At 47.1% G+C, this 27,180-nt stretch overlaps 1 protein-coding gene across 3 annotated transcripts in view; it reads left to right on the top strand.

The window, feature by feature from the left end:
• Itgb5 (integrin subunit beta 5) overlaps positions 1–27,180 on the top strand; it is a 130,363-nt gene that overhangs the window by 78,533 nt on the left and 24,650 nt on the right. For all 3 annotated transcript variants that reach the window (XM_017800556.2, XM_008842974.3, XM_029568187.1), the window contains exon 10: positions 7,705–8,134. In XM_017800556.2, coding sequence (XP_017656045.1) covers positions 7,705–8,134 — 430 coding nt within the window. The remainder of the gene's footprint in view (positions 1–7,704; positions 8,135–27,180) is intronic.

Raw genomic sequence — 27,180 nt, 5'->3', positions numbered from 1 at the left:
TAGAGTAGCAAAAAGCCCCTTCTAAAGAGAGAGAGAGAGGGAGGGGGAGAGAGAGAAGGAGAGAGAGAGAGAGAGCAAACAAAGTTGTCAGTAATTTATATATTTTTTTTTTCTTGGTCTTTTTGAGACAGGGTCTCCCTGTAGCCCCTGCTGACCTGGAACTCACTATGTAGACCAGGCTGGCCTTGAACTCACAGAGACCCACCTGCCTCTCCATCCCGAGTGCTGAGATCAAAGGCATGCACCACTATGCCCAGCATAATTAATATCTTATATTTAGTCCAGAGTACAATAGATCAGAGGAAATGTGGTCTGATAGCAATTTGTTGGGGTTTTTTTGTTTGTTTGTTAAGACAGGATCTCACATAGCCCAGGCTGGTCTTAAATTCATTATGTAGTTGAGGCTGACCTTGAACTCCTATCTTTATCTCCCAAGTTTTAGGATTATAGTTGTGTACTACCACAATCCACCTTATAGGAACTTCTAAAATGTCTATCATATTCTAGTGGCTCAAGTACACAAATGGTGTTACTTTAAAACATAAATAAAATTTAAAAGGTACTTAAGCTAAAGCAGGCAGATCAAAAATTTAAGGCCAGCCTGGGCTGCATAGTGAGTTCTGAGCCAATGTGGGCTACATAGTGAGACCCTTTCTCAAAACAAAACAAAACAAAACAACAAAAATGTCATGCCAAGGGCTGGTGAGATGGCTCAGCAGGTAAAAGTGCTTTTCGCAGAGCCTGGTGAATGACCTGATCCCTGGGATTCACCTGGTGGAAGGAGAGAACCAAGTCCTAAAAGTTGTCCTCCGTCCTGCATATGCATACCATGGTATGTGTGTCCCAGAACTCCCCCCCCCAGTTCTGGCTGTGTGCACGTGATGAAACACTTTCCTGTGGGGGCTGAAATTAGCATTTTACTTTCCCTTGTCATCATCTTTGGCTTTTCCTTTCATTGTTTTAAAAAATATTTTACTTATTATTTTTATTTTATGTGTATGAGTGTATTCCCTGCAATGCCCACAGAGGTCAGAAAAGGGCATTGGATCCCTTGGAACTGGAGTTACAGATGGTTGTTAGCCACCTTGTGGGTGCTGGGAATTGAACCCGGGACCTCTGCAAGAGCAACCAGTGCTCTTAATTCTGAGCCATCTCTCCAGCCTCGATGGTGGAGTGTTTTTAATAGGGAAGTGACAAGTAGCTGTCACTGTTAATTGGCTAGACACAGAACTCAAAGTATGTGGAGCTTCCATAAGGTTGGAATGGAACAGAAGCCAATTCCTACTGCCTTAAGCAAACACAGGAAAGTTCTAAGAGTCATAGGAATTGTGGGGTCCCTTATGGAACACAAAGAAGAAACACATTTAGTTCCAAGAAGGGCAGGAAAGAGACTAGACAATAAGTAGTTCTGTGTCCCCTCTTAGTTCCCTTTGAGGAGAGTACTGTTATCTTTGTGACAGATGAGAGAATCTAACATATAGAGGTAATGAAGTGACAGTTCACTACCAAGGCTTTCTGGTTCCCCCACAGCACCTTGATACCCACGATCTATTCTGTCATATGTATGGACAAGAATAGGTACAAGGTGTGATGTTGGGCAAGGGGCTCCCCAGAGAACAGTTCACTCAGTGCCTCTGTACTTTCCCCTACTCGGCTCACATGACCATCAACGTTGGTGCTAAGTGAGCCCTGGCCATGGGAGTGACCTGCCTAGGGTCACCTAGCTACTAAGTGATGAACTTTCCAGCCAAACCAAGATCTTTCCACTCTGTACCAAGTCATCTCACTATCATAGGGAGCCATGTTAGTCACCATTGAACAGGAACTTACAGTATGCCTGGTAGTGGCTTATCTATTTCATGTGTTTAGAGGTAGGGAGGCATTCCACAGTGTATGTGTGTGGAGCTGAGGACAAGTTGCAGGAGTGCATTCTCTCCTTCCACCACATGGGAAGTCCCAGGGATTGAACTCAGATTGTAGGCTGGGTAGTGTACACTTTTACCCACTGAACCATCTCACCAGTTGCCCCCCTCCCCGCCCCCTGCATTTCTGTTTCTTACAATAGCTTTGCAAGCTCACTATACTTTTCCATTTTAATGTGTGAAAAACAGAGGCTCAAAGAGGAGGCTGAGAATCTGTCTAGAAGTCCCACTGCCAGGGAGCAGCAGGTAGCAGGATCCTAAATCACAGATTAACAATTCCACAGACCAGGTCTTCCCCTTGGGCCTCAGGTGCTGTGCAAGTCAAAGCTTAAGAAGTGTGTGGTGGAATCATTGCCACTTAGGCACAGACTCACTTGTGTGCAGCTCTCGTTTGTTTTACTGAGACCTCAGGAAGGCAGAAGATTTTACATAGAAAATGTTCATGATACCAAAAAATCTCTGCAGTACTGGGATGATTTTCAGAGCATTTGAAACACTAAAGAAGCAGGATATCTCCTTGATGCCAACTGCCTTTGGCTGGTCTTTCTTTGGGATCCAGTGGCCTTTGCCCTGTAGAAATGGCAGCAGGTCCCAAGGCTGCCTCTGTCTTCTCTTCATCCCCTGTTGTCTCACTGTCCAAGGACCATAGTCACATGGCCTCTCTGGCAAGAGCTGTGGGGGTTTTGTAGTGCATATAGACAGACTGTACAGAGCAACTCTGCTCTTTTGAGCTAGGCACATTTCTATCTACAGGGGCCATCAGACCCTGAGGGGAAGGCTCTCTAGGGTGTGTGGGTCCAGTGCAAAATGAAAATGTGGAGTCTGAAAATTATTAAGAATTTTAAGGGACTGAAGATATGGCGTAGCAAGTAAGGGTGTGTACTACTCTTGCAGAGGACCTGAGTTTGATTCCCAGAACCCTTGTTGGGTGGCTCATAACTACCTGTAACTCCAGCTTCCTCTTCTAGACTCTGCAGGCATCTGGACTCCCATGTGCACACAAATGCCCCGCCACACACATACCCTCCCACATAATTTTAAAAATAAAATAAATCACTGGGCGTGGTAGCACACTTCTTTAATCCTAGCATTCAGGAGGCAGAGGCAGGTGGATCTCAGTGAATTCCAGGCCAGCTGGGGCTACAGTCAGACTCTGTCTCAAAAAGACCAAAATATAAATAAATAAATAAATAAACAAACAAACAAACAAATCTTTAAATACAAGTTTAAGATAGCAATAGTAGAGCCTAAAACTAAGTTCAGGCCATCCTTGCCAAGGAGTTTGTAGCTGACAAAGCTCAGGACTCCAGGAACATGCATAGAACGCCAGCCCTAGGGAGGCTGGTGACCTCAACCCCTTTTTACTGAGACAGAGGGGTCTGTCACTTCCTCTGATTTCTGGAACAGAGAGATGAACTTCCAGCTGGCATCATAGTGTTCTGAAGTGGCCTCCAAAGGCAGGCTTCCCATTCCTCCTCCTGGAATGAAGCATCCTTGCCAAGGAGTTTATAGCTGAGCTTTGACAACCAGGTGTGCTACTGAGTATGCTCACCGGCGTGTCACAACTTCCTGGTGACTGCTGAAACTACTTGTGTTTAGTATATGTTTAAGTGCCAGATATTCTGCTCATCCAGAATATAAATAAAAACGAGACAGCAGGAATGTAGAGTCTAGTGGATGGGGTGATTGTACAAATCAATATTCCCTACGACAAAGACGGCTTGGCACTAAAGGAACCCCAAGGAAGGAGGGCCTGTCATTGAGGAGGGAGGCTCTTTGAGCCAAGAAACAGAAGGAGGGTGGGGTCTCCCATTGGTGGGTGCCCCATGTACAAGGCAGTGCGGTGAGTTTGCTAGGGTGTGAAGAGTGGTGCCTTTCACAGGGGGAAATAGCTGAGGCTGATGGTTGTGGAGCTGAGAGTAGTGGTTTGGCGGCTGAGGGAGAATGGCTGGCCTAGGCCACGCTAGTAGGACGCATATGGCAAGCTAAGGGATCTGGCCATTCTTTGTCAGTGGGTTCTTTTGGGAGGGCCACAAGTCAGGAAGGATAAAGGCAGGTCAGGGAATGATGAGGGTCGACGGGAGAACACAGCCTGACTGAAGGCTTTGGGACTCCAGGGCTCAGGAGAAGCAGAATTTAACTGTCAGCACCTCAGGTCTGATTTGGGGACATGCAGCCTGTGTGAGGGGCAGCATGGGGACAGCTGGGTTAGTGGATCTCACTTCCTTGTATCAGTAGCTTCCTGCAGAGGGAAGGGAGGGACTGCCAGTGTCTTATGGCCACTTCCAGCCAGAGGTGGTGGTGGTTCAGTGACCGTCTTATATTCAGTAAGAAGCCGGAGGCATGGGAGGAGGTAAGAACAAGGGTGTCCCCATAGAGAAGTCTTCCTTAAATTAAACCCTGAAGCCCCAAGGCCGGAGGTTCTCTTTTTCAAATTCTCAGGTATTTCCCTAATTTTCCTCCCTTGGTTCTTATACCAACAAACCTGACCAAGTTGACCCAGACCCTGTGAACTGGTATTCTCAGTAACTAGCTTTGACAAATCACTATGCAAGTGGCTGGCCATGTAGCACTAGAGTCCCATACAAAGGGCCCAGTGAACTGCTGTCACGGCCTTCCCATGGTACTCCCTCCCCCTCCCCTGCTCCTATCCACTCCTCTGAGTGCTATACTCTGGGCTCATCTCGGCTTTTTGTTTCATTAAGATCTGAGTGACTTTAGCATCTGCAGAGCTGAGGGTTGGGGAATTTGGGTAGGGGCTGGGCAGCCCTTTTGGAAGGATGGGCTCCCATGGGGGAGCCAGGAACATCCAATGAGGTTAAATCATGTGTCTGTCACCTTCTTCTGGAATCTTGGAGTGGGAGCCTGGAAAGTTTCCAGGACCCTGGGAGCTCTCAGTTTCAATAGTGAACTGGAGACCTCAGTCAGCAGGGGAGGGAAGCAGAGAAGTTGTGTTCCAGCTGCCTTCCAGCCTTCTGGATTCCTTGCTAATTCAGTAGGGAGAATGGACTGTGAAAGGAGGAGTGAGCAAAACAGATCTACTTGCTATTCCCAACATGCTTTTTATAGCATTGCTGTGTCCAGCAGGAGCTGAGACCCAGTGGCTGAAACAGACAATGCCTACCTCTGGTTATCAGACCTCCAGCTGCAGGCCAGGCTGCTGGGGCCAGGCAGATAGCACCTCTGCTGGACAGAAGCCTTGGCTGAGGCAGCCCGGGACCTACTGGGAAGCCAGGCCCTCTTGACTTCCCAGCCAAGCCAGTGAGTTTCTACATCCTGGCTGATATAGGCCAGAGCCAAGTCAGAGGCTGCCAATACTTCACGTGCCCAGGGCGCATACAACATGTGGACAAGGTTCAGGAGATTTGGCTCTGTCTCTCTCCTTTCCTTCTTCTTGACACAGGCTAGTCTGCATGGGGATATACTCAGCATAATCTCTTGATAATTAAATACCTTTGGCTCTTGCTTCAGGTCGTTCCTTTGTTGCTTATTGATTTCTGATCTCCAGATGTCTTTGCATGCAGCAATTTATTTGTCACACATAGTAAGTTGTAGCCAGAGGCAGCTTCATTCAAGTCACTGTTTCTCTGAGCCTCAGAGGGAGGGATGACATCAGCCTCTCAGAGGCTCTGTTCTCTTGCATCCTTCATGGTCCCATGGATGACTTTGCTCAGGCCCAGCTCCCAAACTCTGTCTATGTAGAGACTTAGATCATCCAGTCCAAGGCAGGAATCTTCGGTGAAGCCTATGGCTACCAGTTTGGGGTCACCACCATGTCGTCCTTGAAGTAAACCTGGCTGTCATTCCCTCTACCCAGATCTGTACCTGAGTATCAACCCTGTTCCCAGGAGGTGACATGCTTAAGACAGTGCAGGTCTGTTCTAGCTGAGCCCAACCCCTACCTGCTATGTGGCCATGCAGGTTCACCCGCCCTTTAACCCTCTTGTCTCCCTGGGAAAGTGAGGATGGCTGCTTCTGAGATGTAGGGAAGAAATGCTTGTGGTAGTGCCCACTGCAATTCCAGTGCACAGTAGGCACTCAGCAGTGCTAACCGTAAGTTTTGTCATCAACAGATTTCAATGCCAGGTAGATCCCCATCTTTTCCTATCTTGAGTGACCTGGATCTTAGAGCCTTGGAATTCAGCCTTGAACTTGTCTATCACTTCCCTTTTCTTCCTTCTCCTCACCCTGAATAGAGATAGTAGATGAGGAGGGGCTAGTCCTGTCTGCAGCTGGCTTGGTCTTCCCAGTGTCTTCCAATCTTGGCCTCCTAGACATTTTCCTCAGCTCACCCATCCAAAAGTACCCCTTGCTAAGTGTCATGGTCAGTGCTGAGCCCTGGGTGGCAGTTGTCAAAGACCTGGGGCTATGGTTTACTACCAAGCCGACTCTCCCAGGGATCTAGAGAACCAGGCCTGTCTTGTTCGGTCTCACTACCCTAGATGACCCCAGGTGCTGGAGAATCTGAGATGAGCTTTTTAGAAGTAAAGACCTCAGTGAGATAAGAATCTGTAGAATGCTTAGAAACAAATACTTTAAATGTTTTCAAAATGAACATTATTAAAGGTACCCAGTAAAGGTCAGCTTTACTTCAACCTATATCATGGAATTAAGAAGAACAGCAACAGGGCTTCCCAACCCATTCTGAACCTCAGAATGATCTGAGAAATCTTGGAAATAATGGTCTTGGAAATAAAGACACTGGGCCCAGATATGAGGGGCCACTTGGAAGAGTGGCTGGGCTTGTCTTCTTGGGGAGGGCAGATCCCTGCCCCAGAGCTCTGCTTCTCAGTGAGATTCCTTCAGCACGTACCAGCTCCCTGTCTGCATTTCTGTGGAATTTATAGTGCTTGTCTCACTGGTGCTTCAATCCCCTCACAGTTCCTTCATCTGTGAAGGGAGACATAGAGGATGGGGTTTCATGCTCTAGTTCCTGGAAGAGTCAGAGCAAGCCTCTTCCTAGCCTTCCTCCCCTCCAGGCCTGTGGATAGTTGACAGACATCATTCCTGTGCTGTCACCTGTCACCTTGCTGCCAGATTCCAAGGCAGTCCATAAGAAACTCTGAAGTTAGAAACTCTTCCCTAAAAAAGGAAGTATCCATGTGTGTGTTATTCAACAACAGATCTCCTTTAAGGCCTCATCAGGACTTGTGGGCTAATTGGGCAAGATATAGCTATGAGAACCAGACTGGCAGGAACTGGGGCTGGAATGTGAGAGGGCATTCAGTATGTCAGCCCATCCCTTCTCCAAGAAGGAAGTCTTTACAGAGAGAGGTTCAGCTGGCCACTCACTGCCCTGCACCTCATGCCAGTGGGTGCCACAGTACCTCAGCATGTAGCACCATGCCTGATATAGGTAATGCACAGTAAATGTTAGTTGGATTAATGACTTTTAAAATGGGAGGGAAGAGGTGTGCAGCAGTGGATGTGGGAAGAGGATGGGTTAGAAGTGGAAAGAAAGGGGTGAGCAAGAGCCCTGTAAACCTAGCTCCTTGTGCCTTTCTTCAGAGCGCCTTTCAGGAGCACAAGGTCTTAAGGGTGATGACAATGAATGTTAAAGAATCAACCCCAGTTACTGTTGAATATTAGCATAGCTGACCGCGTGCTTCTCCATAAAGAGCCAAGGCCTGCTAGCCCACCATCTTCCTACTTCCTACAAGGGTTCCTTCCACATGTGTGCTGGAGGGAGGAGACCTCTCAGAGGGTGTTCTGCCATACCTCTGGGTGGATGGAATATCTGGCTTGCTGTGGCTATGACGTCTCCTCTCTTCCTTCTGCCCAGGCATCCTTTGAGGTATCCGTGGAGGCCCGGAGCTGCCCTGGCAGACGCACAGAGCAAGTGTTCACCCTGCGTCCTGTGGGATTCCGGGACAGTCTGCAGGTAGAGGTTACCTACAACTGCACATGCGGCTGCAGCACAGAGCTGGAGCCCAACAGTGCCAGGTGCAGCAGGAATGGAACTTACATCTGTGGACTGTGTGAGTGTAATCCCAGTTACCTGGGCACCAGATGTGAGTGCCAGGAGGGGGAGAAGCAGAGCGGATACCAGAACCTGTGCCGAGAGGCAGAGGGCAAGCCACTATGCAGTGGGCGCGGAGAATGCAACTGCAACCAGTGCTCCTGCTTCGAGAGTGAATTCGGGAGGATCTACGGGCCCTTCTGTGAGTGTGACAGCTTCTCTTGCGCCAGGAACAAGGGTGTGCTCTGCTCAGGTAGGCCTCCAACCACCACCTTTGCTCTGAGCCAGACCCAGGCTTGGGTACTGTATGGCCCTCCTCCCAAAGTCTGCCTTTTTCAGGTGGTGATGGAAAGGGTCATGCTATGACAGGAAGCCAGTGGTACAGGGTGGGGACACGCATATGGAATACAAACTTAGAAGGTGCTGTGATGTTGAGTCAGAGGAGTCCACTGTGGGTCAGCAATTGCGAGACTTAATTGCACAGTGCACCTGGTGGATAGGGCTCAGCCACAAAGATAAAGCAGGTGGTGAAATATGCATGAAGTGAATTGAATGCATGTAACAGTGGGTCATGGTGGGAAGTTACTCATCCTTCCACAGAAGGTACAGGTGGGACACTTGCACAGTGGAGGAGCAGGACAGGCTTCCTGAAACAGACCTCATAGGAGATAGATTTGAGTACACCCATGAGGATGGCAGAATGACGTGTTCTGAATTGTCATTGCACTGCAAAGTACATATGTGTGTCATGGATTAAGGGAGGTGGAAAGATGAGGATCCATGTGCTAAACCTTGTGACAGGGATCGACCCACCCACCATCAGAGTGATGATAGAGTGGTATTAGCTGCATGGTTTTATATAGGTTAGTAAAAGTGTGGGCTCAGGAGCTGCAGGTGTAGATTATGAGAAATAGACTGAGAAAAGTACCCAGCACATGCCTGGGAGGCACAAAAGGAGGAAAACGCTGGCTTACAAAGGGGTCAGAGTTACGCCCCTGGAAGCTGCGCGGGGTGGTTCCAGCCTTAACCTGCAGTTTCCTGGGCTTTGCCTAAGGAGCTCCAAGCTCTAGTGTGATAGGATGTAGTTTTCACTCCCCTTAGCGGCCACATAGAGCTTCAAGAGGCCCCAGCTGTTTGTAATAACTGGTAGTGTTTTTCTCTCAAAAAAATCAGGAGTCAGAAATAACCCTTGGAAATGTTTTCACTCTAGAAGGCAGAAGGCTGCCCAGTCTGTGTTGCCCAGGAGCAGCCTGAGACTTTGGTCGTCTTGGACTCTTGGTTTCATGCAATTGGGCCAACAGTACTTGCTGTTTTTTGGTCTTTTTGAGACAGGGTCTCCCCGTAGCCCCAGCTGGCCTGGAACTCACTGTGTAGATCAGGCTGGCCTGGAACTCAGAGATCCACCTGCCTCTGCTTCCTGAGTGCTGGGATTAAAGGCATGCACCACCACGCCTGGCTTAACATTGCTTGCTTTTGTGTTACTTTGGGAACAGAAGGAACATAGACAAAGGGCCTGGGTGGGGCACGGAGACCAGCAGGCACCACAGGGTGGTTGGTAGAGCAGGTATGAGGGACCTCTGAAGGGAAAACTTATTTTGGAAATGGTAATATTTTGAGGCTGAGTGAATATGCACTTTTTTGTTCAACTGTCAGAACCCACAGTACTGTGACTCTTATGTTGCAGAATTCTGATCACCCCAGGTGGTCTTTTGCTTTTGCCTTTGCCTGGACAACTCTGTGGCATTGACTCTCATGAGCCATGGGTAGAGAGACCAAAGGGCTACTAGGACCTGAGGCTCCCAGGTGAACAATGTACCAGTTCACTGACTTCCCTGAGGTGGAATGTATCCCCTCCAACCTCCCGGAAACGCTATACTCAGCCTTTAAAGAAAGCTTGAAAAATGCAAGGAAGGTGATGGATGTGTGGTCAGGCTGTGCTGCTTCTTTCTTTCTTGGTGAGCAGGATTGATGGGGACCATCTGGCAAACCAGTCATGGGACTCTCTTCTTGTTTCACATGTCCCCCCCACCCCTTTCCCCATGCTGTGTACTCTCCGGAGAATGGCCTTTCCAGAGAGCTGGAGGATTATTCTTAAATCTAGAATATTGTATTTGTTCATTTAAAAAGAACTTGAAAGTCAGTGCCGCTCCAGACAGACAGTTTGATGACACACTTTCCTGCAAGGTCATGTTGTACTTCCTTGTCTCTCAGACCCTCTGGCTCCTTCCAGATACAGCTATGAGTGGATGACCAGTTCCTTCCTCTGGTTCCTGGGCATCCATGGTCACCTTGGGCCCTTCCTCCACAGCTGCACACACTGGTTTGGGCGATGGCTGCTCCATTTGGGGTTTTTGTGGGAGAGAAGCCTATTTCCTAACCACTCTCCTGAAGATGCTGACTCAGGCTTACAAGCCGTCAACCTCAGCATTCTCTGGCACTTCTTCTCACCCCTGGCCCCTGCAGCCTATTCCGGAAGTTGGTCATGTGGTTGAGGTCTGTCTTCAGAAGGGGGTTGGGCAGTGCATTTGAAGAAGGGTCTGAGACAGAGCCAGAATTGGTGACAACACCCAGATAGGCTCCTTCTACTTCTCTGATTTTCCCTCAGCCAGGCTTGTAGTTCATGCCCCCTGTTGAGAGACAGGAGTAGGGAAAATGCAAGAGATTGCAGGGCTGGAGTAAGTTTTCCATCATCAAAATGAGCAGTGAAGCAAATTGGGTCTGGAAGCTATTGAGTGGTTGTTACTGCTTTTGTGACACATTGGCACTGGAATGCCTTTGAGCCCAAGGCTCTCAGCTGTGGTTCTCCTCTGGTCTCTAGAAGCACCAATTTAAAGAATGGTTTTGTTCCTAGACCATTTCTGTGTATAACGGGAGTTTTATGGGGCTGTTCTGAGGACTCCTATTCTTTTGAGTCTTGTAAAGTGTTGATCCTTCAAAGTTCCTTTGAACATAAGAAGCAGGTTGTGTTCTGTTCAGTTGTTTTTAATGCAGAGGAGTCTCATTCAATTTTGTGGTTCTTGGTGGTTTCTGTGCCAAATAGTCATCTCCTAGGATCTGAGCCCCTTTCTTGTGGGAGGCTGTTTAGACTGGAATCCATAAATAAAATGACTGCCCAGAGTACATTGAATAATCTGATGGCCAACCTACATCCTGGGAGGCAAAGGTGGGTGGATCTCATGTGAGGTCCTGTTTAGAGCACTGGCTAATCTTGCAGAGAACCCAGGTTTGGCTCCTAGCACACAGATCATAGCTAACAACCAGTTCTAGAGGATCCAACGCCCCCTTTTGGCCTCCATGGGCATTGCACGCACAGGTGCACTTACATATATGCAGGCAACACGCTCATATACATAAAATTAAAAGAAGCAAATTAATCTTTAAAATTTTAATAGGTTGTAAAATTGTGAGCAGACCCCTTTTGGTCTTATGACTATGAGATCACAAAAAGTACATTGTAGTGGGATTATAAAAGATGCAGCTCACCCTCATTATGTGATTAATAATTAGAGACAAAGGGATACCTGTAGTTCTTTCCCAAAGATGGAAAATGAATGAAGCCTGACCTTCAAGACATCTTTCCCATAGTCTAAAAACAGCATGTAAACACTGGTCCTGGGTCTGTTGACAGTTCTCATTATACTTCATATAGGTCTTTCAGGCCTCTGTAGCTAAAGGGACTCCTGAGATTAATGCCCAGTTCTTGGTTCCTTGGTTCTTGCCAAAGGAAACAGCTGCGATGGAAGTCTCCTACCAGCCGTCTCGTCTCCTTCTACTCTTATCTCTGACCTGGGGCCAAAGCCCAGGGTTTATCAGGTCCCCCCCTCCCTTACCAGACACTGCTCAGAAACAGGACCACCTGTTGATCTCTCATCACAGGAAGTGTGCAGAGGTACTGACCCTCATGGAGTCTTCTGGAAAGAGCACCCTGAGAGACCTCTCTGTGTCCATATCAACCAGCTTTCTCAGAGTTATCTCTGTAGGCAAGTCTGATGCACTTATAGCAGTGTGAGACCCTCCTGTTGCTCCTGCTGCTTACAAGATGAAGCCACACTCTCTAGCATGGCTTACGAGGTCACTATGATCTCAGTCCCAACTATCATTTCATTTTCATCTTCCATTCATGGAGTCTTACCACAAACTGCTTGTCAGACCCAGATAGGAAGTGTTCAGTGATACCCCCCAACATCCGTTGTATGTAGCTCTAGATCACCCCTTACTGTGTCTTGTAATTAGCTGTTAATGTACTACCCTACCAGATTTACTATGAATTTAAGGAAAAGGGGCCATACTGGACTATCCTAAATATCCCGAGCTAGCATACTAGTATAAATAATAAATAGAGGTTGACTAAAAAATGTGTGTCTCACCATACTACAGATTTTTTTAGAATTGTAATTTCTTTTATTAAAAAAAAGGATTTATTTATGTATATGTTTGTGTGTGTGCTACATATGTGTGGGTGCCCATGGAAGCCAGAGGAAGGCATTGGATCTCCCGAAGCTTGAGTTACAGGCAGTTGTGAGCCACCTGATGTGGGAGCTGGGAACTGAACTCAGGTTTTCTGCAAGAGCAGAAAGCACTCTTAGCCACTGAGCCTTCTCTCCAGCCCCTAGGAATATAACTTTGACCCTCAAAATCAGTAGCCTAATGAGCCTTTCTGAGGTGCTGGTCACTGCTCTGTCTTCTGTAACTACATTACAATTTACGTATTTTATAAACATTTAAATATATTTTATAAATATATGCATAGCTTGTTACAGGACCATCTTTCATGTGACTTCTGTGACTTATTCTCCAAAAAGCACCTTCTGAATCAATCCAGCTTGAGCATACTTAATCCCAAAAGGGTCCTCTTGATGGGCTTGCTACCACTGAGAGCTTCACATGGACACATTTAGAAAAATCAGATTTTTTTTCACATACTTCATCTATGCTTAGTTTTTTGGTGGTTACTCAGATGCTACTGTCAAATACAAGGCTACACACACACCTACATATGTGCACACACAGGCACACTCATATCTTCATGGGAAACAACCCCTCTTTCCCCAAAGAAAGAACATTAGGAACCCTAGTAGCAATTTCCTCTATCTGGTTTTTAAAACATCCTAATTATGCACATACAGGGAAAGCCAGAGCAGTCCTTTGGTTTTTGGGGTGCTCAGTGTGGTGGCTTTGGTGGAGGTTCCTCGGTAGCCCCCATTTGCCTGGGTGGTTGGGATAGTATGTGTTTCTCTGGGCTGTAGTGTTAACACAGGCCTCACTGCTAGAGCAGTGCTGTCAACAACCAGATATGTCTCCTCTCTAGAGAGGCACTGCAGAAGGCCTTGGTGACATCTCTGTAATAAAAGGACAATGGCTCTGAAAGGAGATACACCTGGATTTTAACCTGGCTTTGCTCCCTTTTTGCCTCTGTGACCTTTGGTCTTGCCCTAACTTCTCTGAGCCCCATTTTTAAAATTTGTCAAATAAGGAGGGAAAATCAAACCTACCCCCCATGTCTGAAAAATTCCTTGCATGATCTCATCCAGGGATCAATGGATATATTTTTCTCCCTGACCTTGACCATCAGAAATATCCATGACATCAAAGCTTCTGGGACTGGAGAGATATGGCTCAGAGGTTAAGAGCACTGACTGACGGCTCTTGCAGAGGACCCGGGTTTGGTTCCCAGCACCCATGTGGTAGCTAGCAACTGTCTGTACTTCCAGTCCCAGTGGCTCTGATGCCCTCATCTGGCCTCTGTGGGCATTGCACAACATGGGTGTACTTACATGCAGACAAAACACTTATACACATAAAATTTAAAAATTAAAAAAAAATTAAAACAGGCTGCTTATAGAGTTCTCAACAGGCATCCCAGGGTCAGGAATTCTCAAAGAATTTCATCTGTTTCTAGCCATTGCTCAGCTTAGTGGAGAGGCAAAAAGATACCAAAATGTGAGACCTTGATGACAAAACAGTGCAACTTTAGTCACATGGTCTGGGTGAGCCAGAACTGAGTAGGACGGTCCTAGCTGGGACAGTTAAGGACATGTACCAGTGAGGTCTCACTCACCGTAATTTTGTTTTAGGCAGGTTGCTACATTCATCTCATTCAACAAGAATTCATTGTGCATTCCTCCTATGCCAAATGCTATACTGGATGCCAGGACTTGCAGTCCTGAATGAATTTCTAAAATTTTTTTGCCTCTGGAATTTTCCACTTCTTCTCAGAAATGTTCTAGGGTTGAAGAATGAACATCTGAAGCACCATAAGCTTCTACCTGCACTTTCTAGATGTTTCTTGAAAGATAAGCAGTGGTGCAGAGCACTTTGAGCACCTGCCACCATTCTCTGAGCTTAGCTCTTGGGGACAGAATGGTCTCAGTGCACAGGTCCTGTTTCCAGAAGCCTTTTAACAGCTCATCAATGATTCTGAAAAGGGAGTGATCTGAGCATTGGGTCTCCCCTCACCATCCTATTCTCTGTTTAGCAGTACAAGATCCTGTGTTGAGGGCTCTGCGAGTACCTTTGAACTTCAGGCCCGATCCAAAAAGGTTGTGAAGGCTTGTGAAGGACATAACGGCATTTAATAAGCATCCTGACAGAAGTAGGAAGACCAGGAGAATGCCAGCGATTAGCTGTTATGTATAGATGTAGGTGCTATTAGCCTTTAAATATCATAGGATAATAGGAAGATTTCTACCCTTAAAATGTGAGAGTCTTCTAGTGGTGGGGAGCATTGTTCTTGGTGCTTCTTTTGTTGTGTCTCGGGAGCTGAGCATTTCCAGTTTGGTCCTGATTTGAGGTACTCTGAGACACTTGCCTATCAGCAGGGGTGGGGCAGGATGGCAGGGAGCTCTGTTGTCCTTTGAGATGAGTGTCCTCCCCTCTCAGAGCACTGACGTTGGAGTTCCACTCAGATCCGGATGTCTCTGGGAGTCTAGAATTGCTCAGAGAGATTTCCTTCCTCTTTCCGGATACCTTCCCGAGTCCTGAGCTCTAAGCATTGCCCTCTGACTGCGTCTACAACTCTCACCCCCAAAGTCCTTCCAATGAGCTCAACTGTGTCCTACACTAAAAAATACAGTCCTCAAGTAGATGGTGTTTGATATCACAGAACTGGCTTTGGGCAACAGGCCATTGTAATAATGCAAGGAGAATCTATTTTAAAGCACTTCTTATGACATGGAAATTGTTTCCTTGGAAACAGGCCAGTGTTAGTATTTTGCATTCATCACGAGCAAGCAATAAATATGATTTTTTGCATCACATGCATTTCCTAATAGTGCCAGTTACACAAAGCGGGTCAATTATGTATTACCTACTTTGAGGAAACAGAGGCCCAGAACCTAGATTAAAGCTCCTTGTAATTTTTTGTTTATGGTGAAAAAAATCTGTATGTAGAATTAGACTACTAGACTGCTCAGATGATCCCAAATTTTGTTGGCAACATCTGAAGCATCATAATCAGGAGCCAGATGAACATAGGCCTTCTCTTTGACAGGCTCTTGCTATGTTGCCCAGGCTTGCCTTAACCCCTGGGTTCAAGCAGTCCTCCTGCTTGAGCCTCCTATCTAGCTGGGAGGTGTACACCATCAGGTTCCACTTGTTCCTGTAGTTCTTGATTACAGACAGACCAAAAGAACCTTGTACTGCCTTTTTGAGATACATGGCCACATCTGCCAATGTTGCCTTATCTGGACTGGGTTGCAACCATTGCCAAACGTCTGAATTCCCAGTTCTGCCCTCACTGCTATACCCTAGCACTTAGCCCATACTTTCCATGTCCTTCCTGATTAGTCTTTATCTTGGTCAACATTTTAGGAACTATTTTGTTTCTCCAGATTAAAGCGTGTTGGACACGGCAGACCAGGGCTAAAGAACACACATGGGCCAAGATACTGACGAGGTACCCTTTGTATTATGACTTGTTCGAGGAAGGCACAGAGTGTTCTTCTCAGGATTTGGAAGGTGTCTGACCTTTATTAGAGTGGTCTAATTTGTAAGGTGAGCTGCTACCAATGAGCTCATGGTTGCTACAGCCTGATCCAAATACTGGTGTACTGTTACTGATCCTGCCACGCAGGAGGCCATAGCTGAGCAGGAAGCCATGGGCCACACCCCCCCACTGGCATTGGCCAAAGCCTTGACTGAAGACATCTCCCTCCTCTGACTCCACTGTGCTCTTCTTTGGGCAGCCATCTCCCTGCCATCTCCTAGCTTCGGCTGTGCTCCTGGCAGCCAAGCTACAGTGCGGCTGGCACATGTGACATTCCAAACCAACTCTGCCCATTGAGAATGCTGCACCAGTCTCAGTGGCCAGCTTGGGGTGGAACTGGGCAACAGCTCACCAACCACAACAGCATGACAATTTTCCAATTTGTAGAATAGTAACTCTCATCCTGTGGTGGTGGTGGCCAAGAGGGTGGTGAGTTCATACTTTCCAGATGTGGCTGGCATCTCCCTGAGGGGCCTGCCAGGGGGTTTGGGCAGCTAAGCCAACCCCAAGGAATGGAGCTGAGACCCCTCTGTTTCTTTTGGCAACAGTCTTCTGTTTCTCTTTCTGAGTCAGCATTCTTGGGGGCTTGATGAGGACCATGGCTCATTTCACCCAGCAGTTTGCAGACTTTTTTAAAACTGGAAAGGTGAGTTCATTAAAGAGCACAGAGTTTTTCCATCTTTCCTGCCATAATCTTCCCTGGAACTGAGAGAGCTGGGCCAAGATCAGGCTCTTTCCCTGCCTCCTTTGTGGAGACTGCAGGAGCAGCACGGAGACATCAGGGCCAAGGCCAGGAAGGCAAAGATATTCTTCAGGAGAACTCTGCATGGCTACTGACTGTGAAATCTGAGCTTTCTAACCCTTTCTGTGATCTCAGACAGCAATGCGGAAGTTTGCAGAAACTTGCTCTAAGCATCACCCTGTTTTTGTCTTAGTACTCATACCTTGTTGCTTGGATGTGAACATAGTACATGATCCAGCCATAGGAAAGGTGCAGAGTGAGAGCTGTTTCTATAGGTGAATACTATCAGTTGGGCCTGGTAGGGCTGGTTGTCAACAGTAAGCAAGGCCAGAGGAGAAACTGGCCCTGAGGCTAAGCATGCATCATTGTTTGTGATACTGTTGGACATGTGCTAGGAGATCAGAGCAGTGCAGGGCTCAAAGCCTGGGAGTTCTGTGTGACCATGACTGTAGGAAAAGGACAGTCCTTAATCCTGTTCTCTTTGTGGTCTCTTGATTTCTTGGGCATTTGTTTAGGAATGTGAGATATCTCAAGGATCACATTGAAGTTTCATAGGGATCAGCGACACCTGTGTTCTTTCCCTAATGTCCAGCATTAGATGTCTGGTCTAGTTAAGCATCACTAGCACAGTCTGAGTGTCCTCTAAGGTCCTGACACCACGCTAGGCATTGAGCACGCAAAAATGAAAGTTTTAATTTTTTTTTAAATTTATTTTTTATTTTTGTGTATGAGTGTTAAACCCACATGTATGTAAGTTCACCTGTGTTATACAGTGTCTGCAGAGGACAGAAGAGGGTGTCAGGTTCCCTGGAACTGGAGTTACAGATAGTTGTTAGCTGCCATGTGGGAGCTAGGAATCAAACCCAGGTCCTCTGCAAGAGCAGCCAGTGCCTTTAACCACTTAGCCATCTCTCCAGCCCCAAAAGTTGTCCTTTTTAAATAGATTTTTGGGTTTTATGAGATGAGGTTTCACTGTGAACCCCTGACTGGCTGTGTTGACCCTCCTGACTGTCTGCTGAGTGCTAGGATTCTAGGCATGTGCCACCATGCCCGGCTGTAGTCAGCTCCAGTCTGAAGGGAGGGAGGGAAAGAGAGAGAAAATATGAATGACTATGAAAGTCAGAAAAGAAAAGCAAAAACACATCCACCAAACCTACCGCAGTCACGAGCTGCTCCTCAATCCTTTCTGCTGTGTTGCTCAAAACAATTATTCCAGATCGTTGCCTTCGCTGCTCACCTCCCACTTAGCCCTTAACCCAATTCCAATGAGACTGTGCCCTCATCTCCTTCACCACCTTCCTTGCTGTGTTCTTTTCCCACTTTAGTTTCCTCTGCAGGATCCGCCTCCTCTAGCCATCCACCAAGGTTTACAGTTGTGTGCAGCTTGGCTGCGGCCACCTCCTTCCCTCACTCTGCCGATACCCCTGTCTGTTCAGCAACCTGAGGTTGCTCAGCTGCTCACATTTTCTCCTGTGCTCTGTCTAGGCTCCACTTGCAGGCCCAGTCTCAATCTATCCCCAGTTGAACTGATGGCTCTTCCTCCTAGCATGGTTCTCCCAGTTGCCCTTGTCGCCATCTTTCATCCAGTCACGCAAGTCAGAAACCTGGGAGCTGCCCTGTGTCCCACCTTCTTCCCTGACCCCTCCATCCATCTGCTGCCACAGTCACTGACCTTCCTTTGACATCTGTCATTTCTCCTGCTATCCACACTGTAGTTGGTGGTTCCAAAACAAAGCCTTGCTGTGTCCAGTGCCTTTTAGAGGCTGGCCAGATTCCTGGGAGCCTGGAGAAATGGGGAGGTGAAGGGGCTCCAGGGAGAGCCATAGGCTGCCTTGTAGGTTGTGTATGAACTATAAATGCAGGTGTTATATTCTGATGATCAGGAGCCACTGAGGGTTCTTAAACAGAAAGGTAGCATTGCCTGTTTCATATTATAGCAAAACAGTTGAGATTGTCACAGAGAAAGTGACTTGGAGGCAGACCTGCACTCAGGATGGGAACGGTCTGGGAGAGGGCGGTGTACCCTGGGAGGCCCAGCTTCTGTGGGTCATAGTTGTTCTTCCTCAGGCAGCTTGGCACTAGAGGATGGAGCCAAGCTCCTTCCTGCCTGGTCCTCAGCACCCGCACCTCCCGGAAGCCCCTTGGAGCCCCAGTTGACTCTTCTCTGTCTCTCACTTTCATTCCCACCCTCCCTCCAGGTTGCCTGCTGTTTCTTGTAGCCTCACAGATCTACCTCAGAACTCCTGCTAATCTCTACCCCAAATGTCTGACCTCCTCCTCTGTCTCTAATCCCAAGGTTTAGCAGAGGCCTTCCCCAGTTCCCCAGCTCCTACCTGCTCCAGACAGTAACATTTCAGCAGCAGTGCTGTGTACGTTGAGGAACTGACAACTCGTCCAGCTTGTTCAACAGAGGTGAGGGAGGCCAAGCCTGACCTAGTGCTTCTAGGCTTGTGGCTGGGGCTGCACACCTCTTCACTGTACCACAATTTGTATTACCTTAAGCATTCATCCTGTGTGTTGTTTTATCTATCATGACTGGGCTCTCCACAGAGGAGGTGCTGTCCAATTGTTACAAGGCAGACTCCTAAGTCAAACAATTGTAGTTCAAACCTCTTCTACTTGCCTGATGTGTAGCTTTGGTGGACTTCCTTGGCCTCTCTGTTTCTCATTTCCCACTGTGTACCTACCACATAGAGTTAATAGGTAGACTAAGGTAGCTTGTATAAAGTGCTTAGAGAAGTGCACTGCACTGTTAGTCGACTTTCCATTCCAGTGACAAAATACCTGGAAAAGTCAATGTAAGAAGAGGATAGGTCTGTTTCAGCTCATGGTTCCAGATGTTTTGGCCCATGATTCTTTGGAACCAGTGTTTTGGGCCTGTGTTCAGGCAGCATGTGGAGGGGAGCACATATTGGAGCAGAGCCACTCACTTCAAGGCAGCCAAAAAGCAGAGAGATGGGGAAGGGATTAAGATCAGTATCTCCTTCAAGAGCACATCTCCAGTGAACTAACATCCCTCTACTAGGCCCCACCTCCCAAGGTTCCACCACTTCCTAATGGAGACCAGGCCCTCAGCACGTGCTCCTTTGGTAGACATTCCAGATCCAAGTGTAGCACTGGTCATTGCAAATGTTCATTGACGTTATGAAGAAATTCCTGTGGCCTGATGACTGAATGGAGTTAGAGTTCCTTGCCGGCAGTAAACATCAAAGCCAGCCAGCCATCTCTCTGTTGCACATTCACAAAGCCTTCCCCAATCCTGCACTCTCTCTCACTGTGCAAGGCACTGAGCTGGCCAGAGTCAGCAAGCAGGTGCTGAGAGGGCACCAGTCTCAAAGCTCCCCAGCCCAGCATCCTTCATAGAGGGATGGAAGAAGGTGAAGTGTAGCTTGGGTTCTCTCAGGGGAGTGAGTCTGTAGATGGGTTAAGCAAGGGAGCGCTGTGGGAGGGACTGCCATGAGCTGGCAGGGCCTGCCAGTGCTGCCTCACCTTCAGTGAGATACTGCTGTATTCATAGCTGGGGGAAACCCTGGTGAGGGCAACCGAATGTTGCCAGAGGTTTATCTAATTGCTGCTGAGACCCCTGGGAGGGACCTGGAACACCCTGTGCATTTCAGGATCCCATGTTCTTTACTCTTTCTAGAATTGAGGCCTATGCATGGAGGGGAAATGTCAGGCTAGAAGACACCCTGAGCACACTAGGCAGCTCAGGCAGGCGGGGACACATGAGGATACCGGAAGGTCTGTTATGTAACTCCAGCCTACTTGTCAACAGACAAGCAGGAATAGTGTGTCTCAGGAATGATTTCCCATCCTGTTCAAAGTCCCAGATGGAGTCCACCCTCCCCCCAAGTCTGGGTATATGTCTGCACACAGTCAGCCCACCGGAGATGACTGTGCACAGCTGGTGCCAGGGTACCCAGGATGCCTGTGTGGCAAGGCCTCTCATGCCTCTTTCCCATAGGCACAGAGGGCAAGGCTTGGCTTAGGATGTTGCAGGACCCAGACACACACACAAACACACACAAACACACACACACACACACACACACACACACACACACAGTGACCTACAGCACAGAAAGCTGCTGCCTTAGTTTCCTTCTCTTATGATAGTTGCTAGAGAGCTCCAGCTCTGCCCAAGTCCTCACTCCGAGATGCCTGAAACATAAGTGAAGCCAAACTTGGGGTAACAGGGAAATCACCCTAGATGGGCCAAATCCTCCAGCATGCACACACACTTCTATTACTTCTTGTTTATGTGACCGCCTGTTCTGAGAGTAAAGGGGGCTGTGAAGCAGGCAGAATGCTGTGGGAGGAGAGCTGAGGTGCAGCAGTGAGAGAGAGGATGTGGGTGTGGGAAGGAGACCTGGGGCCTAAGAGGAAAGAGGAGGCACACCCTTGGCAGAGGAGGAGGAGGCAGTGGATGCATATACCCATGAGGGTAAGACATGGGGGGTGGAGGGAGGCATGAGAAGAGAGATGGCTCCCTTCCCGGCTGAGGAACTGAGGCCATCTTCCCTCAGCTTTCCCCCAGCCAGAATGGCTTCTTTAGGGGAGGGAACCAGTGTATTCCAGAGCTAGATAGGAACTGGTTTTGAACCAGCTGTGGAGAGATGATCTGTACCCAAGGGTGTGACTTCTGCCTATTTGTGACTCTTGCTTCTGAGCTGAGGCTGGGAAGATGAGATTCCTACTCAGTTCCCCTACCCAAGCTGGCCCCTTTCTTCCTCCAATCCCTCTGCCCTCCAACCAGTCCTCTAAGGTCACCAGGGCAACCTCAAGCCTCTACAGGCCTGGAGTCAAACTTGTGGATAAAGTGGAGTGGAATTGAAGGCCATCTACATGTGCCCTGCCTCAAGGGTCAGGCTGGCAGCTAGGCTCTCTTGTCCCTTCCACATTGATTCAAAAGTTCTATTCAAGTCTGAATATGCTAGTGTGTGAAGACACCAGAGAGCTCCTCAAGTAGGACTCAACTGGCCTTTGTGTTGCCAGACACTCCACCCAGACTTGGTCTGGTCCAGCAGCTCTACCCAGCCTAGGTGCTCACAGGCAGTGTGGGTACTTTGTCCCTGGTATTGCTGCCTCAGTTTGGATGTGGATCAGGTAATCCATGTGAGCTTTTGATCCAAGTTGAGAAGACATTTCCTTTCCTACCATTCCCTTATTGCAATGACAATAGGATGGTGGCTTTTACTAAATGCTCAGCATGTTGAAGTGTTTTATGCAGGTTGGCTTAGCTCACAGGAGTCAGGAGACATGTCTACAAGCCTCACTTAGAAAGAAGCAAAGACACAGGCTTCAGGGCCAACAGATCAGGAGGCCAGACCAGGAATCTGATCCCAAAAGCCTGCTGACCACTGTCCCAAGTTCCAGATATTTCCTCGTGTCCCATCCCTGTGTCCTACTACCTCTTTTCCATGGTCAACCTCAGCCTGTGCAGAAATCCCATGCCTGCTTGTCCTGAGGATGATGTCCCTGTGAGCATGGGGTGAGGCTGGAGAGTCTGGAGCCTCCCACACCACAGCAGCACCCTCCCTCTGCTCAGAGATGCCTGCAGTCTTCAGTTCTCTGCTCCCTTGATTCCTTCCCCTGCTTTGAGGTGGTACCATCCCAGTCAAGTCCTCCACTGTCCCTGTCACTGACATGGTCACCGTTGTCTCAGAGCTCTCCATTCTGTCTGAGCCCTACTGTTTCGGGCAGGCAATTCTCTCATTTCCAGGGCACACCATGAGCCACAGACCTTGTTAAAGGCTTTCCTTGCATAAGGACAGATTTTTTGTTTGTTTGTTTGTTTGTTTTTCTTTTTGAGACAGGGTCTCCCTGTAGCTCCAGCTGTCCTGGAACTCACTATGTAGACCAGGCTGGCCTCGAACTCACAAAGATCCGCCTGCCTCTGCCTCCCAAGTGCTGGGAGTGCACCACCACGCCCGGCAGGACAGATGTTTTTTAGGACATTGCCAATAGTATTATCTTCATTGATGGGAAAGGAAACATCATGAGTTTAGAGACTTGTCCAGGGTCACTTGGTGCATGGAGGAGGATTTGAACTTGATCCAGCCCAGATCCCTTCAGCTTCTCACCAGCTACTGTCTCCATTACGTACAGCCTCACCCTCAGTCATCTCCATGCCTGCTGGTCTCTGCTGGGGTCCCTTCAGACCTTGCCATCCTCTTTAGCCCTCCATTTCTCCCCAGAACTTTCTCCCAAATTTTTCTCTTTCATTAGGAAACTGCTCTAATAATTCCCATACACAAAATCCCCATCCTTCCTTCCCATCTATTCTGGTCCCTATGTGTCTTGATTGCCTGTGGAAGATGCTCATTGTTCCTTGCACTCACCTCCCTACTGGACCCTGTCCTTGCATCCCACTAGTATCCCCCACCAGCCTCGACAAAACCCAAAGCCACTGCCAAATTGCTCCTTTTTTTAAAAAAAGATTATTTTATTATAAAGTGTGTGTGTGTGTGCGCGTGTGCGTGTGCGTGTGTGTGTGTGTGTGTGTGTGTGTGTGTGTGTGCGCACATGCATGCAAGTGCCTGTGGAGTCCAGAAAAGGGTATTGAATCCCCTGGAGCTAAAGTTACAGGGAATTTTGAGCTGCCTGATACAGGAACCAAACTCTGGTCCTCTGCAAGAGCAGCATGCCCTCTTAACCTCTGAGCCATCTCTCCAGCCCCAGATTTTCCCTTCTTGACCTCCACAGAGCATTGGTGCTGGACTTCCTCTCTCTCCATGATTTCTCTGCCTTCCAGGCCACTGGCTCTCCAGCACTGGCCCAGGCCGCCTCTGAATAGCCAGCATTCTGCTTTACAAAAGAAAGTAGGGAGGCTTGGCCCACATCCCACATGAACACTATTTTGCTGATAGAAAGCTAGTGAATTCTGTAGAGCTCAAATTCTGTCTAAACAGGCACATTTACAACTTTCTGTCCATTTAACTGCCAATCATTCTAACAAAGGTGGTATATATAATAACTTACATGTGTGGCGATTCATGATGCATGCAGTACTTTTGAAAGTCTTTAAGTATCCCAGGGCTGGAGAGCTGGCTCAACGGTTAAGAACACTGAATGTTCTTGCAAAAGACTTGGGTTCAAATCCCAGCACCCACATGGCAGCTAACAACTGTCCATAACTCCAGTTCCAGGTGATGTGACAGCCTCTTCTTCCTCCATGGGTATTGCATGACACAGGTGCACTTATCTACAGGCAATACATGCATACACATAAAAATAATAAATAAAATTTTTTTTAAAAAAGAAAATCTTTAAATATCCCTATCTATGTGTGATAAAAGTATTTTTATGCCTGTGTGGTATTAAATGGACATCATTAAGTTCAATGCCTTTTGTCCTGGTAGCATTATCACTTGGCTTGATTTCAATGAAGAGTCTGTCACTTAGGTCCTCTGGGCCCAATAACACTGGTGGTTGGTAGGTTATTGATTCTGGGAGCAGGAGCCAAATGCCCCTTGTCATTTTCATGCATGTGTTCCTAGGGCACGAGGAGAAGGCAAAGTTGAGCAGATGTGAAAGGTGTCCAAGTGAGCAGGCTGAAGGAAAGGAGGCTAAGGCCCACCTATGGGGTCTGAGATATTCGAATAAGGATAAAATGTGACCAGACCCATCTGGCTCTGATGCTGTGTGGGTTATACTTTCTGAAGGAGACTTGGAAGCTTTAAACTAAGACACTATATAGTTGTCCTGTGTGTGACATCTGCTACCAGTTACTAGAACCTACCTTCTAGTACTGTATTGAGAATTCTGAGACCCAGCCCAGTGGAGATCTCTGTAAAGATTCTCATTATCAGAACATCATGTCAGCTATACGTGAAAGAGGCACAGCAGTGTTGTCATTTCTTCACCATAGTGCTTTTAGCTTTTTGTGTGTGTCTATGTGGTGCTGGGGATGAAACCTGGGGCCTTGTGTTGGGTAGGTTTGGGCTCTACCACTGAGCTACCTCCCCAGCTACCATGCTGACTTTGAAAGGCAAAAACCAACCAGACAGGAACCATATTAGAGTCTCCATTGAGAATAAGAATTCTATTAAAAGGACAAGAGTGTGAGTGGTTGGCCTCAGCAAAGTCAACAGGTACAGACCTTGGTTGTCCTTCCTGGTTTGTGACATTGTGACTTTGCTTCAGAATCATCAAACACTGGAGACCAAAAAAGCCACATGTGAGGGTTTTCTGTGTCCCATAGCCCCTCAGCTACTCCAAGCCCCACTCAGGTGGGTGGAGCTCTTCACACTCTGCTCCACAACTGCTCCATTCACCACTGTTCACTTATCACGTCGACACTGCACTGGGGGTGGTAGGAAGCTTTAAGGAACACACATCTTTGATGGGTCCTGTTCTTCTCCAAGAACCATAGTAGCCTCTAGTGCACCACCAGCTTCCACTCCCACTGTCTTCTGCCATTAGGGCTAATAATAAGATGCACGTGTAGAATTATGGCATACACAGCACTTTTACATCCTCTTAAGTATTCCTATCTGTGTGTGATGAAATTATTATTTATTTTTAATATTTTTTATTTTTTTAGAAGAAGCATATCATTACAGCTTTAACATGCCCAATAACAGTTTCCAGAGCAAAGACACAGCTCCTTCAAAAGTGGCTATAAAATTTCTAGGTTCGCTGTTGAATCAATACAGTTATACAGTATTGAAGTCAGTATAACCCCTGTAAGACATAAAATTGAATGAGTTTTTAACCCTCAAAGAGGTCTCCATTTCATTCTAAAATATACTGTTTCTTACAGAAAGACTCATTGTTTTTGCTACTAACACTGAGATGTTGGCGCATGCATCTCTAATCTGTATCTATCTGATTATTACTAGTCATAATCGTTTGCATTCAGATCCTTGGCGCCTGTGTATGTCTATAAAGTCATCGGGTAGATTTCAGTGGTAATATCATCACCTCTATTAATTAACGTGATGTAAACATTTATGCTTCCTCTTCAAATATAATACATTTTTAAAAATTTGTTGATATTTCTCTCTCTGTGTGTGTGTGTGTGTGTGTGTGTGTGTGTGTGTATCACACAGAACATCCCAAACCATCTTACTTAACTATACACCCACTTCCCAGATGGCACCTCCCATATCCTCTCTTCTCCCACTAGAGCCTTTATACTCTGTTATACCCACTACTGTCTGCTGTTTTGTCGGCACCCCCAGCTGTTCCCCACTACTTGGCCAACTGGTGAATCTAGTCAGCCTATCTAGAGGTCGTTGTTTTAGGAAGGTCAGCTGTTCCTCATCTGCCAGCAATCAGTTGTCAATATTCCTTTAGATAAGATTGGGGTCTGCTGTTCATTTTCCCAGTTCTATGCTGGGTTACCATCTGGGAGTCCCTTTGGCCACCCTGGCCAACAACTCAAAAGAAGGTATCTCCTATTTGGCATTATTGCTTGTTATGTAGCCTTTAGCTATACATATGGACTCTTAAAAAATTATATTGGCCCCTTTAGTCTTTGGTGATACTTTCCTTTTGGGTGCCTAGGACCATACAGTTGGCCCAGATAAACCAATTTATTTTTACACTTAAGGTCATTTGAAGATCTGTTCCTCTGGTGTCACATGGGCTTGGGAGGAGGCCCTGGCTCCTTTCTTTTACCAGTTCCATCTATGTGACGATAAGTCAAAGCTCATGCTTGACCATGGCTGGCTTCACATGGAGGCATGGAAGAAATGTTTCCTCTGTCTTGGCCCTCCTCTTTGTAGACTGGACACTGGTTCACATCCATTTGCTTGTGTCTCCATGGCCTCACTGATCAAGAGGGCAGGTGACCCACCACAGTTACAGGACATTTTGAGAGATGTTCATAGTCCCTTGGAACTTAGTCAACCTAGGAGGGTAAGGAGCAAAAACTATCCTTCATGTCCCTCTGACCAAATTAGTATGGGCCTCAAAGTATGGCCATTAAACATCCAAGAAAGTTGGTTCCACCAGTCTGCTACTTTTAATTACCATGTGTTATGTAGATAAACCTTGGGAAAAGACCAAACATTCTCAGATAAACCTTTACTAGACACATATTATATTCCTTGAACTAGTTGTATGTGCAATTTCTTAGTAGGTTATTCAACTAATATGGTTCCCTCTGGTTTTCTTAAAATGACCTAGGCATTATTTACTCTCACATTGTCTAACCATTCCTCTCTTGAGCTCCTTCTTTCCCTTTATCCCCTAGGTTCCTTGTATACCCTTCCCTCCCCCCTCCCTTAAACTACCCAATTTTTATCCATATCTCCCTTATTAAGGCCTGTTTCCTACTGTTCTTCTCTTTCAGGTTCTTTCTTTTCCTTTACCTCCCTGTTTCCTTTCTTTTACCCTGGTTTCTGTAGCTATGTCTGGATACATACTCCCTTATCAGGTTTTGGTTCTAGGATCCACATATGAGGGAGAACGTACGTCGATTTTTTTTTTTCTGAGTCTGTGTTACTTCATTTAGTATAACAGTTTCTAGTTCCATCCACTTGCCTGCAAATTTCATGATTTCATCTTTCTTTACTGCCGAGTAAAACTCCATCGTATAAATGAATCACATTTTCATTATCCACTA

The sequence above is a fragment of the Nannospalax galili genome, unplaced genomic scaffold, assembly GCF_000622305.1.
Source record: "Nannospalax galili isolate Female #2095 unplaced genomic scaffold, S.galili_v1.0 scaffold18, whole genome shotgun sequence".
Taxonomy (NCBI): Eukaryota; Metazoa; Chordata; class Mammalia; order Rodentia; family Spalacidae; genus Nannospalax; species Nannospalax galili.
This window is presented reverse-complemented; position numbering and strand designations above follow the sequence as displayed.